At 53.8% G+C, this 15375-nt stretch overlaps 5 protein-coding genes across 5 annotated transcripts; 1 reads left to right on the top strand and 4 right to left on the bottom strand.

Moving 5' to 3' along the window:
- Positions 1 to 226: 226 nt before the first annotated feature.
- N7510_007724 (putative microtubule associated protein (Ase1)) lies at positions 227 to 2722 on the bottom strand (the record flags this gene model as incomplete). Its single annotated transcript, XM_056979649.1, has 4 exons — positions 227 to 2166; positions 2218 to 2432; positions 2490 to 2542; positions 2606 to 2722. The coding sequence occupies 4 exons, from the start codon at positions 2720 to 2722 to the stop codon at positions 227 to 229; spliced, it is 2325 nt and encodes a 774-aa protein (XP_056832692.1).
- A 466-nt stretch (positions 2723 to 3188) lies between these two features.
- Positions 3189 to 4251, top strand: N7510_007723 (Mov34/MPN/PAD-1 family protein; the record flags this gene model as incomplete). The annotated part of the gene is made up of 2 exons (XM_056979648.1): positions 3189 to 3213; positions 3275 to 4251. 2 exons carry the CDS (start codon positions 3189 to 3191, stop codon positions 4249 to 4251), a joined length of 1002 nt encoding a protein of 333 aa, XP_056832691.1.
- A 1909-nt stretch (positions 4252 to 6160) lies between these two features.
- N7510_007722 (putative cell division control protein Cdc25) lies at positions 6161 to 9985 on the bottom strand (the record flags this gene model as incomplete). Its single annotated transcript, XM_056979647.1, has 2 exons — positions 6161 to 6498; positions 6574 to 9985. 2 exons carry the CDS (start codon positions 9983 to 9985, stop codon positions 6161 to 6163), a joined length of 3750 nt encoding a protein of 1249 aa, XP_056832690.1.
- A 3825-nt stretch (positions 9986 to 13810) lies between these two features.
- On the bottom strand, positions 13811 to 14209 carry N7510_007721 (uncharacterized protein; the record flags this gene model as incomplete). Its single annotated transcript, XM_056979646.1, has 1 exon — positions 13811 to 14209. The coding sequence occupies one exon, from the start codon at positions 14207 to 14209 to the stop codon at positions 13811 to 13813; it is 399 nt and encodes a 132-aa protein (XP_056832689.1).
- A 150-nt stretch (positions 14210 to 14359) lies between these two features.
- On the bottom strand, positions 14360 to 14593 carry N7510_007720 (uncharacterized protein; the record flags this gene model as incomplete). Its single annotated transcript, XM_056979645.1, has 1 exon — positions 14360 to 14593. One exon carries the CDS (start codon positions 14591 to 14593, stop codon positions 14360 to 14362), a length of 234 nt encoding a protein of 77 aa, XP_056832688.1.
- Positions 14594 to 15375: the final 782 nt, after the last annotated feature.

The raw sequence follows: 15375 nt of genomic DNA, 5'->3' as shown, positions 1-15375 counted from the left end.
CTGTGCTCGTAAGGGAACGCGGAAAGGAGCTCTATCGCAAAGGAACGTCAAGGGTCCATCATGAGCCGTGAGCCGTGCAAAATCTCGGTCGTAGGGTCGTCAAACACCAGAGTCGTCGCGTAAGCACAGCCCCATGTCCAAGGTGCCGGGGCAAAAAATAGAAGAGAAGTCCAATCAGCGCCGGGTGCATCATGCCAAAATGGAAAATCGATGTTGAATCGAACTATTAGTATGATTCAAACTCTTCGGTCCAGTCGTTATCGCTGCCCGCCACACGCAGGACCTGCCCAGCATGCGGACCATCGGGGCTCACACTTCGGATACCTTTGGCTTTCTTGCCACCCAGGTCCAGGCCATCGTCTGGAGCAAACCGCTTGCCGTTGGCGGCTCGGAGTTTGGCATAGTAGACATCATTTGCGTCCATTTCCGAGTCAGACGCATCATCGAATGTTTCCCAATTCTCGGACGATGCGGTATTGGCAGATGAAGAGCTGGATGGCATGCGTGACGCCAGTGGAGGAGGTGCGTGCTGCAGATAAGGATTCGGCCGCGGGTACCCTTGCATGGAGGAGCTCAGGGACAGCGAGGATTGCGAAGAATGGGAGGATTGAGAGAGTCCAGTTGATCGGGAATGAGATAGAGCAGACGAGCTCATGTAAGAACGTTGGCGGTCATCATAAACGTCTTCAGGGCTGACAGGCCTCACAAAGGCACTGGACATGGAACTATTGCAGCGAGGCGGGTCCATGTTATTATTGTAGCTGCCGCGCTCATTTTTTGATTCAACGGTCAAGGCTCGCATCCTGGGCGGCGGCATACGAGGAGGTCCCATCTTTCCATTGACAGTACTAGACGAGTAGGAACCCGGCCCATTGCGACGGTCAGGAGAATTGTTTCCCTGGGGCATATTGCTCAGCGGAGCACGGGCAGGGAGCTTGGAGGGAGACTTGGCTCCTGCAGATCGTGCGCCGGAATAACCGATAGTGTTGTGCTTCACAGGTCCACTGCTAGTCGGGGTCTTGGTCGCTGAGCGCGGCGGCGGGGGTCCTCGCATAGAGCCGGCAGTGCCAGGGCGTGAGACAGACTTGGTGCCAGTTAATTTCGTAGTCGACGATGGCGCCGAAGGTGTCTTAGAGCGGCCTAGCGGCCTGGTAGCGGCCGCGGCGGCGGCAGCCAAGGTGTCGAGATACCGCTCTCCATGAACCAAGAATGGCCGGCCATATTCATCTTCCCAATGCTCCAGCTCCTTCCGCAGCTCTGCTTCCAGTTTGGGGAGATCCTTTGCAATCCTCTTGCGCATCTTTTCCTCCCTGAGGAGCTTTCCAGGATCGCGCTTCTCGCCCTTGTTTCCGCGGCCCATGAGTCGAGATGCATCCTGACTCGAGGAAGCCAATGAGTCACGATCCGCCAGGAGACCGCGATGCTTATCAATTAGCTCCAGAGTAGGAGCGCGCTGCTCCTTGAGGGCCTCAAGGCGGTTGATCTCGGCCTCGTGCGCCTCGAGTAGAGCATCGCTGCACACATCGGAGAAAGCAGGGGTGAAATCAAGCATCTCCTCCTCGGAGAAGTAAAGGCTGTCCCAAAGCTCTTGGAGGCGGCAGCGAGCATCTTCCACAAAGAGATGCATATTTTGTCTCTTCAACTCGTTCAAGCGGGTGAGCTCCTCCTCAAACTCGTTGATGGTACGAAGTCCACAGCCGCGGTTGGCAGAAAGGAACGCCTTGCGGTCAGCCTCTTCAACTCCAAACCGCTCCCAGAGGCTTTCCACTGAGGTTCTGAGTTCTTTGATCTTGCGCTCGCGGCCCTTCTTCTCCTCAACCAGCTTGTCGCGCTTACCCATCAGGTTGGCAATGTCGTTCTCGTGCAGGCCCAGCTGCTCAGGAGATTCACGGTAAAGCTTGACAATGTTGGAGTCCGTCTGGACTTGAGGGGTGCCCAGTTCTGCCCAGAGCTTGATCATCTCCTCAGAGATGGTTTGGACATGAGACACGCGGCGGTGGTATTCTTCGTACACTCTGGAAAATTCGGAGTCCAGAGCTGTGACATACGAAGGGGAAAGGTCAAAGCTGGGGGGAATAGAGGAGCCAGGTGCGGTGGGCGGCAACTCAATAGAAACAAAGGAGGCCTCGAGGTGCGAGGAGTAGGATTCGAGGGCATCAACCAGTTCTATTAAAAGTCAGAAAGAACACTCCAAAAAAAATTGAGGGACAAACTCACTCTTGACTTGTTCAAAGCGCTCACGGTGTAACTTGCTCATGGCCTCACTCTTCTCGCGGAGGAAAGCGATACAACGATTGAGCGGGTACGTGACGCGCAAATCGTCGCGGTTGAGCTCATAACGGCCATTGGCCCTCTCATCACCCAGAGAGGCCTCCATCTGCTGAATGGTGGTGATGAGACGTTGAGCTTCTTGCGTCAACTTCTCCTTCTCACTGTAAACAAACATTGATTAGTACTAAGTAGCTGGGGGTTTGAACGTGTTTACCCACTCGTCAACAAGCTTGAGATGGTTATGAAGAGTGTCTGAGAGGGCCGAAAACAGCTGTATAGTTAAATCAGTATCGCAGCGACGAGGACCTCTTTCGCGACAGGGACGACAACATACCTCTGCCTCACGAGACTCCCGCTCACGGCTAGGGACCCCGATCTCATCGAAAATGCCATGGAGCTGGGTCACTATGTTGTTGACCTGAGTGGTCAGGTAGCCCGTGTCTACCGCCATTGGAAACAGCAACCCTTGGGTGAGGGTGACAGTCAGTCAAGGAATGTTAATCAACCAGGGCGACAGAGCGCCAGGCAGTCGCAGCGTCGGACAGCAACCGATGGAAGCCAAAAAGAGAGCCCGGTGGGCGGGTGTGTGGGGGGAGGAGGTGAACAATGAGGGAGTTGGAAAACGAAAGGCCTGGGTTTCAGCGGGTGGAGAGAGATGATTGTTTATGAGGGGAGTAGGAACGCCGGGGCCCATAGTAAACGATCGGCCGCTTCCAAGATCTCGTGCTCGGCGGGTCGCCCGGGGCAACGGGGGTTCACCGCCTTATTTCTGCTGATTAGGCACACACCGCCGGGGATCCCATCTCCCCCCGCTGTCTTCTTTACTTATTGCTTCCTGACTACTAATTGCTACGATCCACCTCCAACTTCACATTTCCATCAAGGGAAACACAGGCGAAGCTCCACCTCGCTTCAAAATGCAGGCTGCACAGCAGTCCTGGGGTTTGTACTCACACTTCACCGCCAGATACGTCCAGCAAGCTGACCAGCCGTGCCATCATAGAGCTCGAAAATGCGATCACCGTGTTCGATCCGCAACGAGACGCCTTGTACAAATACGACCCAGAGACACAGCGAGCCCTCGATGCCGAGCGGCCATGGGCCAATGACCCATACTATTTCAAGAATGTTCGCATCTCAGCCTCCGCGCTGCTGAAGATGGTGATGCATGCCCGGTCCGGCGGGTCGCTCGAGGTGATGGGTCTCATGCAAGGATACATTCTGCCGCATACATTCGTGGTGACAGATGCCTTCCGGCTACCAGTCGAGGGCACGGAGACTCGCGTGAACGCACAGGACGAGGCCAACGAGTACATGGTGTCATATCTACAGTCGTGCCGGGATGCAGGACGCATGGAAAATGCTGTGGGCTGGTACCACAGCCATCCGGGGTACGGGTGCTGGCTGTCCGGGATTGATGTGGCTACACAGCAAACGCAGCAGATGGGAGGGCCGTTCGTGGCGGTGGTGATTGATCCCGAGCGCACGATTTCGGCGGGGCGCGTGGAGATCGGCGCATTTCGCACGTTCCCGCAGGACTTTGTCCCATCGCGAGAGGCCCACGAGGACGACGAGTACCAGACCATCCCGCTTGGCAAGGCAGAGGACTTTGGCGCCCATGCCAACCAGTACTACTCTCTCGACGTGTCACATTTCAAGAGCACCCTCGATTCCGAGATCCTTTCTCTTCTCTGGAATAAATATTGGGTTGCGACGCTCAGCCAAAGCCCGCTGTTTGCTACTCGCGACTACGGCAGCAAGCAGATGATGGATCTCAGCCAAAAGGTGCGCAAAGCTGCACGGGGGATCGAGAGCGGCGGGCCACGCGGGAATAGTGCCTCCGCCAAGGATCAGCAACTCGACAAGGTCGTTCGCGGTGGACAGCGGATTGTATCGGAGGAAGTGAAGGGCTTACTCGCTTCTGAGGTGAAGATGAAGCTGTTCCAGGGCATCGGAGATCAAAGCCAGGCTGAGGCTTGATCAATGTGCTATATGCAGACGGTAACAAAGAAAAGCATAACGAGCAGTAATGAGTAATGCTCAGAAACGAAGACCAAAGTCTCCGCTGGCTGGATTCGGAGACCAAGAAAGTAAATATGACAAAGGACGATAGAAAGAGAAATCTCAATCTCATCGTATTTTGACAATCGCATCACACCACAGGAGAAGGACATTTTAGGAAATGAAGTCGTCAGCTAGAGCATGCACATGAGACGAAACACTAGACAAACTTGCGTGCCTTCTTCCTTTTGCTTACTCGTCCTTGTGGTCGGCATACTATGTAGGGTGACGGTTAGCAGCCAGGAAGAGACAGTGAGACACATACTCACCAGACTCTAGATATCTGCGATTAGCACTGCGCCGTATCCAGCAAGACCTCAGCAAAGACGTTCAAGCTAAAGACACTGACTTCGGAATATTGCATAAAAGTGTACGCTGCAAGGCTAGTTTAAGATCATTTCTGTCTTTGGCTATCCAAGTGTCCGGCTTATACCGCTTCTTCCACGCGAAGGAAGGGGACTCCATGCTCTTGTTTGCGTGGTCTTTTGCAAGTAATGTGAACCCAGGAAGTGTCACCACATAAAAGCAGACGACATAACCCTCACTCTATGCAAAGACCATCAGGTATGGAAATCAATGCTGCTCTATATTGAAATTCTATCCAGCAGCCACGGGGAATCAGTCAATCAGTCTACCTAGAATATTACAAAACTATCATGATATGACATGTCATGGTCGAATTCAGTTTCTATTGATTGACTCGGAATTTGCAATAATTCCAGAGAGAGGTAGGGATGAGAGTATCAAACGGAAAAGACAACGCAGTAGATACACCAAAACCATGAGAACAAAAAGGTATCCTGCTCCCCAAACATGGTGGGGTAAATCCATCCATCTGGAATGGATAAAGAGAAACATCAGTCCCCCAAAGTTCGTGACGGATCATTAATTCACGGACGGCATCGAGGACATATTAACCTTGCGAGATCGGATCGACCGTTCCTCGGGGTTAGAGAAGAAGTGGTGTTATGACGGTAGAACTCGGTCATAAACGAATGGGACAAGAAAAGAAAAAATGTACACCGAGGAAAAAGAGTCCAGTATGTGCGTGATGGTGAGTAAGCGGACAAGGCAGAAAACAACAAGGGTCCAGGGGCCGGGATGATGGAGCGAAAAGTCTAAGTGGTAGAGATGGCAGGAAATAGAAGCATTGAACTCCAAAAAGAAGCAGTGGGAGGTGCTCTATGTTGGGTGGACGGTTGGTTAGGAGGCGAGGGATTAGCACGATCGAAGATCGGCGAGGGGCTTCGGTGGAATCAGGCCCCGGTCGAGAGGGTCGCAGATCAATACAACTCGCCCCACCAATTTGTGGGTTTGATCGAGGCATTGGACAGTAGAGCCCGGGGTAGGTTCGACAAGATGCTTCTGATGAGCACACAGCCGGACGGAGTGATCCGTACAAGGGACCGACCGGGGCAGCGCAGGCTAGGATGTCTTGGGCACGGTCCACGGGCCGAAAGCCCTTCCCGACTGGTCGAATGGGAGGGCGCCATGATCCTGTCAAACGGGCGCTGGAGACGGATGGCGGATTTCGATTGGAGACATTTCCGCCATGGCGATTTATCGTGGAGCGAGGCTGCTGATAACTCGGCGGGTGCCGGCCTGTAGAATGTTGCGCGACAGGGGGTCCATGTGGCTCCCCCGCCACGGCTTACAGGAAACCGGACTCGGAAAGTAATCTACGGGGTTCAGCAAAAGCGGTTAGTTTCAAGGATATTGTCTTCGTCCAATAGCAAAAGCACATAAGGTCATAAAAGTTGGATATTCGCCAAGCAAATGCCCGACAGACTTCATGCGGGAAAAGGGGGGAGAGAAATTGCAGCCAAAATCATCGCAGGATCGCAACGGTGCTTGCAAATAGTAGGGAGTTCTTGTCTCTGCTCGCGGCTTCAGCATACCTCGCAATCTTTTCATCCTCTCGTTCCCGAGGCTCGATTTCCAGACTTCGGTCATACATGTCGTGCACATCGCCAGCGGCTTGCAGGTTACTGAGAAGGTAATCCTGGAGTTCGGGGACCGGCTGTAGCAGGTACGGGACGTTCTGGTACTGCTGGATATCGCGAATTACTTCGGCGGTCTTCGCCCGCTTGTTGAAGTTGATCAGCTCCGATGGCGTCAGAGACGGAATACCGTCCTCGATAAACGTCAAGTCCGTAAGGTAGACACCTAGCATAACAGGTCAGTTTACTGATAGAAGTGGGAGGGGGAAAGGATTGCGGTCAGCGCAGCTGCGAGTCTTACCAAAGAAAGGAATGCAAGGCGGATTGGCAGAATGTAATGTCTCGCGATAATCGTTAAAGTTCTTCGTGCTGGCCATGAGGCGGCGCATCTGTTCCAAAATGGTGGATGTGCGACCGCTGACCTGACCCCATGTCCGGCCAAGGCGATGAATGGGTGCAGTTCCAAGGGCGGAAATGATAGATGTCAAAGTTGAGTAGTTGTTCAGAGTGCGACACCTTTCGGCCACATTCACAAAGTGCTTAATGACCACCACACGCTTCTTGACGTCTCCCTGCGTCAGAATCATCTCGGCGACCCAATTGGTCAACTGATTCGAATGCAGAATCAGGGCCTTGACGTTCGAGGCCGGCTCTGGTTCATCGGGCCCAACCTTCTTCTGCCATGTCTTGTTTAAGCACTCAGTTGGGCGGATCTTAGAGTACAGACGTGACTCGATGATCGTCAGCTGCCTGGCAAACTCCGTTGGATCGATGTCGAGGAACTTGAGCTTCTTCATATTCTTCGGGATGATCGGCGGCGGCGCAGCATTGCTTTGGGTTGGAACAAGGCGCTTGACAGAAATGTCTTGACCTCGAAGTCGTTGCTCAATGACAGCAAGCAAGGTTGGGGAGCCAGGGGTCTTCGTGGTTGCAATAGAATCCTTGGTGAAAGCGTGGACTCGCCGCAGGAGATCCATGTTCGTCTCATCATTGGGTTCCATCCAGAATTGGTCGAACCAACTCTTAAGGATATTGACAACCCGGAATCGGATAAGCTTTTGTTTGCGATCGGTCCAAACTTGCATGTCATCTTGGCTCAGGCCGAACGGAGGCTGAGTGTTGAAACGTTGGACGAGCATCTCGAAAAGCTCCGAGGCAGTGGTAAAGGAGCGGTAGGTAAGGAGGAAGGTATTGTTAAATGAAGCATCAAGCTTGTCATGACGTGTAAGTTGTTCGACCAGCCCAGCCAATGTTCCACATTTTAGGACAGGAGCGTCGCCCTTGTTATCGTAGAACACTTCGCCTTCGTGATCCATCTTCAGGAACCATGGTGTCTCTTCGGGCTCCCGGACTGGCTCCTGAACCGGCTCGCGGGTGATAGATGTAGGTGGCGCCTGGCCAAAGAACCTTTGAGCCTTGTCCATGTTACGTCGCACCTTCTGCGAGTCATCATCCAGGGCATAGGAAGAAGGTATGCCGATGGTCTCTCCGCCAATCTTAGTCACAGATTCCGCACGGTTGTGAGTTCCGGTGAGCGACTCATCTACCTCATCCAAACGGCTGTCACTCCGGAGAATGGATGTGGGCTCAGCGGGAATCTGTTCAAGGAGCAACGACAGCGAGAAGCCAATTTGTGAGATGTAATTCTCCAATTGTCTAGCGATGCCTTTCACAGCAGTGAACCGGTCTTCGAGAGAATCACCACGCAGTTCGGCCCACTCATCAGCAAGAGGGGCGGAAATTGCCTGGCAGCCCAAGACAAAATCTGCTATAGCGTCGTAGGCTCTTTGTTTCTGCAAGCTAAAATCGACCAGTTGGGGGTTCTGGAAACTGGTTCCCAGCGACGCGAGGTTGATTGACTCGACGGCCGAAAGCCAGGGACGATAGTGTTCAACGACCTTGATTGCGGCAGCAGAGATCTGGTCCGCGAGATCTTCATGCGCGATAATCGTGATAACCTTCTGGTTGAGGGACAAATGTTCTTCAAGTCGGCGGATACTTCCGACTAGAGACTTTCGAAGTACATCGATTTGGTCCAACAGAAGCGCATCAAGAGTCACCGACGGTTCCACCCGTGAATCACCGCCCTCTGGAACCAAGAATGAGGTCGGGCCGGGTGCATTCAAGGAGACGCCATTGTTTTGCCAGCTACCACCGCAGGGGCTGCCGCTCACGAAGCCGGGGATAACACGACGAATAGTATCCCCACGCTGTTGGTGGGCGACTTCCACATAGCCCACCACACCCTGCATGACCCCTTCGGCCTCTTGCAGGCACTTGTTGACCGAGTCGGAACCTGGCCAATCGGCAGCGGCGATATGGGAGGAAAGAACGAGTTTGGAGAATTTGGACATCATGTCCCGGAAGTAAGGATACAATGCCTTGTTAGTGGAGATGATAGACGGATTGCCAGAGTGATTGTCCGTCGTATCTGAACCAGCAGCCAAAAGCATGCGAAGATGATCGGAAATGTCTTCGGCCTTCCTCACATACTCTGAACGCTCGCCATTGAGAAGTGCCTGACGGTAAGCATCAATGGCGTATTGCATGTTATCAACAAGCATCGCCCAGGTGGCCGGTGGTGCGAAGCCGTCGTCCACAAAGTGTTGCGGGGCATTGGAAGAGATAGAGGGTCTTGGGAGGCTTTCGGTGGTAGAGGTGTTGAGACTGGTTGTATCGGTGCTGTACGAGGTCTGGTGGCCCTTGGAGATCTGTTCCAAGCCCTTGGTATCCACGGCAGTCTTGGGAGGATACAAGGAATCCATCGAGGTGGCCGGAGACACTCCGTCCATCAAGGACTGGCGCCGGCGAGAAATCGATCCGTGCGAAGCCAACATCAACGACTCTCCTTCCGCCTCCGACGCCGAACCGTCGTACTCGTCCTCAACACGTTCAAAACCGCCCGCCATCATCTCAGGAGGGGGCCGCGTCTGGTCGGGCACGAAAAAATTGGTCCGGTCCCAGGGGCCATTTTCGTTGGCCGTAGTCGGGTTTTCGAAGGGCAATTCCATGGTCGAATAGCCGGTGAGGGTATTAAAATAGAAAAGACGGCCATCCGGTGTCGCTTGCGGGATCCAAAATGCCGCCTCTTCCTGCTCCTTGGGTTGCGGGATCCCCTCGATGGGGAGGATTGGATGCGAATCGCGCGGGTTGCCTGCAGAGTCCAGCTCGTCCTCTTCGTCATGCCCCTCGCCGTACTCATCTTCCAGGCCCGAGCCTGCGCTGATCTCCGCCTCGTCATGGCCCTGCATCAGCAGGTGCTCACCGAGGTGCTCACCGAAATCGTCGGCCTCCGTGATTATCTGGCAGTAGTTGCTTGGGAACCAACCACGGGTGTTGTCAATGACTCCATCCCACCACCCCGTCTCGAGCTGGTTCAGGACCTGGATGATGTCGCCACGGCGAAAACTCAAGCTGGTGTGGTCGTCCGCATCATAATCGTACATCGCGCGCACGAACAGCGCCGGTGGGGGCTCGGGGCTGACCGCGTAGCCGGGGGCCGCCATCTTGAGGGCTGGATTGAGTCGCTGAGGCGACCGGTTGGTCTGGAAGTCTCGCGAGATGCTGTTTCCGCGACTTCGAAGGCGGGAGGCGGTTGTGGGGTTGGTGGGTTGTTCGTGGGCGTATTCGACAACGGTCGCAAACGTGCCCGACTTGGTCGCCAACGCGGATCCTCCAGAGTCGGCCAGGTCTGCAGCGCGGGTGTCGTACATTGGGGTGGCTGGGGCCACCAGATGGGATAGTGCTGAACTGAAACGCGTTCTTGCGCGCTCTCTCTCTCCAAGAGTTAAACCGGGGGGTTCATGGCTGAGATTCCTGTTGGAGGGGGAAGGTTGCAATTTGCCGAGCCCACTGACCCGAGCGGGTGTGACTGGCCAGCCTGGGCAGCCTGAGAGTGGGCGTGAGTGGGGGGAACAACCACGAGAGGAAGACAGAAGAAATCAGAACAAAGGAAGGAAGAAGAATAAGAAGAATAATAGTGTATGAACAGAACAAGAAGAAGAATAATGTTTCGACGGCAAAAAGAAGCGGAAGAAGGATTATGGAAGAAGGAGAAGGGGGGGGGGGGGGATGGTCTGGTCAGGAGTGGAGTGGGAGTTAGTGGGTGGTAACGTTACCGTTCCAAAAAGAGGAGGGGCCTTTCACTGAGAGTATCGATGGTGATCGCTGTGACACGGAGGCTGCATTGCTCACTACAGCCTAGGTCACTCACTACTCGCTGGCTGCTAAGGGGCACTGACGGAATTCCGACCTATGACTCTCACTACCGACCGGAGGACTGATGATTACGGACATCGGATTACTTAACATACTGTGTTACCTTGATCTCGCCCAGAACTCCTTCTTCCGTCCCGACAGACTCTGCTGCCCGCACGGGCGTCGTGGTGGATCGACCGCGGCTCTGGCCGATGAGCACATGGGAGTCAGTCGGGCGACGATGGTTGCTGATTGAGGAGGAGACCAACACCTGCGCTGTGTACTCGGACAATATCCAACCCAACTGCGAGGTCAGTGTGACAGAAACCCACGAAGTCCTCGTTGGTCTTCAAGGTAGTAGTGATCGAGGCGTAACCATAGCCCTAACGAATGACATCTTTTTCGCATCATATTGCTGACCTCCTCCCTGGTTCGGTGGCTGGAGCTCCAAACAAATGAGCAGACGCGAGGCGCACTAGCTTACTGATGTTGCTGACAGCACCCTTGCTCCTGATTGATTAACTATATACTGCTGTCGGGAATTATTACACGGGGCGGCGTGAACCCATGCTTCGGGCGAGCCGTTTTATTATTTCTTTAGCACAAGGGGTTGCGGATCTTATCAATGAATTGGCTCCAAGCGATGGCGCGGATCTATGCCTCAAGGGTCGCTGGTTGATTGGTGCACTTGAAATCTCCCGGTATTGACGCCTGGCATCACGATGGATGATTTCACGCGTCGCTGTAGTTAAGAGAAGAGAACAACGACACTAACGTCAAAACGAAGGTGCTTTTTAACAGGTTTAGATGAATGGCTTGGTGTCAATCCATCGATGCCGCCGTATACTTAGCTTTTCCTCTCGGCAGTCCATTACCCAGACCCTTACAGTAACTAACAATCAATTGAACCCCCATTCAATTTCTCGTCATCTAACGACGGTCAGTTAGGTCATTCTTGTTCAGGACAACGATCAACGGCCCTTCTCCAGTATTAACTAGTACAGCGCGGTAGCTCACGAGGTCCCTGGAGGCTCCCGTCTACACCACCCAGCCCATGTCCAATCTGCAAGACCGTTGGCAATCATCGCCGTTTCGGTAGAGACGACCCGACAGTTTGGGAGACTATGTATGCACATCCTCATCGCCCTCAAACAGGCTGGACCATTCTGGGTCCATTATTGGCGGCTCGGCACGGACGGCACCAGTCGTGAGGTTTTCCGGCTGGGCTTAGCACTCTTTGGGTCTATCCCGTCCCCGCTGAAATGTGCCGAGGGAGAAGGAAGGATGAAAGAAGGAGTAGACATGCTGCCACACGTTGGGGAGTCCACGTATCCCGGTTCAACGTGGTGAATAATACTAACTCATGGGCATTTGGCGGGAGTAATTAGCCTGTACGGGAGTCAATGGGCACGTGAAAAGATCCATCAGTGTGGGTTTGGCAGAAAGGGTCAGGGATGTAGGTCCTGGAGTTGGAAGTTGAGGGGCCATGACATGCTCTTGGGATTGATCTAACGACGCTCTCTCTCTCGTTGAAAATAAGCGTCTTTCTCTCTCATCTGGTTCAAGGCTAGATGTTAGGGCGTAGGTGAAACATATTCTGGACGATATATATCCTGTCTCTGAGAGCATGAAACCCTATGCCGGAAGGAGTATATACGTGCGACGGTATGAGTTCGCAATAAAATCTTCGATGTTTCAGCCCAGTGAATTACAAACTCAACACGATACAAGGAGAGGGGATGGATCCATCGAAACTGGCACGTTGATGGTCCAGCATGACATCCACCCTCAGTTTCGGATTGCTCTCGTGGGATACTTCGAGAGAAGATTCTAAGCCGAAAATGAACACCAACATCTACACTCTTTTCTGGAAATATAGGTCAGTCTGCCACGAGCAATTTGATGGTGAACGCTTGACAATTAACCGTACGAATCTCCCGAAACCATACATACGAGAACACAGAAGTATAACCTCATAGTCGAATCTTATTATCAATCCCAAACCTACCTTCCAAACTCTTTCCAGAAAAGAGACTCCAATCTATTGGAGTCAGACAGTCAAGCCCAAATGCCGAGCGCCACTCCAAACCCAAGGACAGTCTAGAGTTATTCAACGACAATAATGAACTCATCATCCTGCCCACCTTCACCACATCCAAGCAATAAATAGTCTTCCATAGCAACCCGCCCTAATCAGCCAAAATCGCCACCAAAACAGCCCTTCCGTCCTTCTGTGCCTTGCAGACCCAACGACATCATCCACAGCACCAACGAATCCTGCCCGGACTGGACCCAATGGCGTCCACCTACCGGCCCCTGAGAGATGGGTGAACCACTCCGCCGGGTGGTGCTAACCGCTAACCGCTAACAGGTACAAGCCCTACTGCTGCCCCTCCCTTTCCCCCTTTCACCACATTTAGCCAACCGCCCCTCTTTTATTTTCGCAATTCCCCCACTCGCATCCCGCTCTGACGACTAGGCTATGCCACCATAAACGACGGTCGTCGCAGACGTTGAACCTTACCAATCCACCAATCCACGTCTGCTGCGGATGAAAGTTTGCCGGGTTCTCCGTTCTTTTCCATGTGGGCATTCGAGAAAATTCGGTGGATTGTTCATAACTGGTACAATTCTTATGTATCTCCCTCCTAGCAATCAATAATTTTCAGACTATGGACTCGATATGCCAATAGTTGTTCCCGTGAGAGACTCGTCGCGAATTGATTGACTATCTACGTACGGAGTACAGATCGGACAATCCATAGAAAAGATCCACCCCCTGCATTGGGTGCTTCTTTCCGGTGCAGACGGCAGTCCCTGGCAGGTTGTCTCGGTCGTTCAAGGATGATCCTGCATCGAACGTGCCTCAGCTGCGAACCAAGATGCGGCCCGTCGACTGGATCCATGGTACGCCTCCGGGGATCCAATTTCCATGGTTCAGCTCCAACCGACAGGTCTGGGACATATACGGAGGTATCTACAAATCGTTTGGAGCCTAGGGTGCGGATGGCAATTTCCGCGGCCACCGTTCAGGCCCAGATTCCCATTCCCGTCTGTCGGGACGGGGCGAGACATCCGCCCGCTCCTGAAGGAACCATCTTCTGTGCAACGAGACTCCCACGTAATCCTTCTCCGTAGTCCTAACTTGCGGCGGACTCCATTTTCTCTCCCTGTGGAGCATTTGTCCTCATACTTTCCAGGCGATTGGGAATTCGGACGGGATCCGTCCTTTAGCGAGAGGCTTTTCGGGATAGCGCGCACAATGGGTCTTGAGTGACGAAACGAAAATCCTAACAATAATTAATCAGTGGAGACTCGCACAAGGTCGCAATTGCTCGACGTCATGAAGCGGTGAAGATGGCTCGTTGAAGCTCGTCCTCACCGACATCGATACACAAATTCGAGACCGTGTTGGATGTTCGGCGGGGCCGGATCGCGCTCTCGTCCTCCAGTTGTCGGGACGATGATGCGCGAAAGCCTGGCTGTCGGTGTCCACTAGTCCAGGGGCCGGCGCCGGGGAACAGGTTCCTGAAATTCTTACCAACGGCATTGGTGTGTGGTGTGGAGTCCGGTGGGCAGACCTGATTTGTATCTGGCCCGATTTGATTTCGCTTTCGCAGATCCATTATTGGGCCGCGGCTGCAGCCTCGGTGGTGGGAGTTGCTGAATATCCACCGATGGAATGAGACACGGCCTTGCCCCGGCCAAGGGATTCGCGGAATGGTGGATCGGCCATCCATCTCACCTTGCTTCCCGGAATCTGACCTGACAGACCAAGTGAACAGTTGTCGAGAACGTTGACGGGGCCGGTCCGCTGCAGGGACGGCAAGTGGATAATTTTCACCGCTCAGAGACGACGCAGGCGGTGTACTCGGGCAACGGATGAGGCTTCACGCGTTTCCCAAGTAACCGCGTCCGCGTCGTGGCTGGCCATGATGCAGTTGTTGCCCCACGGAGGGGCGAGAATTCACGGGTTCTCCTTGGTCTGTAAGGGAGGTATCCGATCTGCCGCGCTCCCTAGTGTACCAGCTGTGGAGCCCCCGAACCTCACTAGATCGCGTCTCTGAACAAAGCGGGTCGATGGCGCGTGAGCCATTTGAGTCGTCGGATCCTGGCCATCTCATTTTGGATTCATTATTGAATGAATCCAAAATGAGATGGTACATGAGATCTGCCGAAGAAAGCAAGGCCGCTGGTCTATTAGTGGTTGATAAGTAGTACAGAACATCTGTTGTTTCAGCCCTCATGACTCGCGGGGCTGGCGCCACACTAGACAAAAGTACGCGATGTGTCCATCTTGGTGACACCGTCGCTGGCTGTGGCTTCATCCACCATAGATCATTTCTTCGATCTCGAAGTGGGATGCGCCGATCCCGAGAGGGGTCCGAGGGGGCGGATGGAGGGGAGCAAGTACGGAGATGAATGAAAGAAATGACATGGCGGGATGGCTGCATACCTCACTGGACCACGCATCCGCCTGGGCAGGGCGAACAAGATCACATTGAAAAGGGGTGGGGGGGGTCATCGTCCCAGCCACCGGATTATTGTGTTGCTGCCACGACCTGTCCATCGATCGAGGGGCTAGACAAGGACAGGTCTGATTTGAACCGGGCTGGTGGGTAGAAGGAAGACGGGATGTACACATAGGAAGCACCAGTGCGTGGCCGTAGGGCCACTCCGTCCCCAGCCTCCAGTCCCGCTTTCGCCCCTCGTCTCTCACGCGGTGTCGGTAAGCGATTCTCTGCTTGGGCCCACGGCCTTTCACTGTTCCCCCTCCCTGAATTCCCCCCTCGCTCGATCCCCCCCCTCTTCTCTCTCCCTCTTCCTCTTCTTTCTTTCTTTCTTCACAATCTCATCCCATCCACTTCCCCCCTCTCCTCCCTCCCTCCCCCCCCTCCCTTCTCTG

The sequence above is a fragment of the Penicillium lagena genome (assembly GCF_028827675.1).
Source record: "Penicillium lagena strain IBT 129212 chromosome Unknown utg000005l_segment0_segment0, whole genome shotgun sequence".
NCBI classification, from domain to species: domain Eukaryota; kingdom Fungi; phylum Ascomycota; class Eurotiomycetes; order Eurotiales; family Aspergillaceae; genus Penicillium; species Penicillium lagena.
This window is presented reverse-complemented; position numbering and strand designations above follow the sequence as displayed.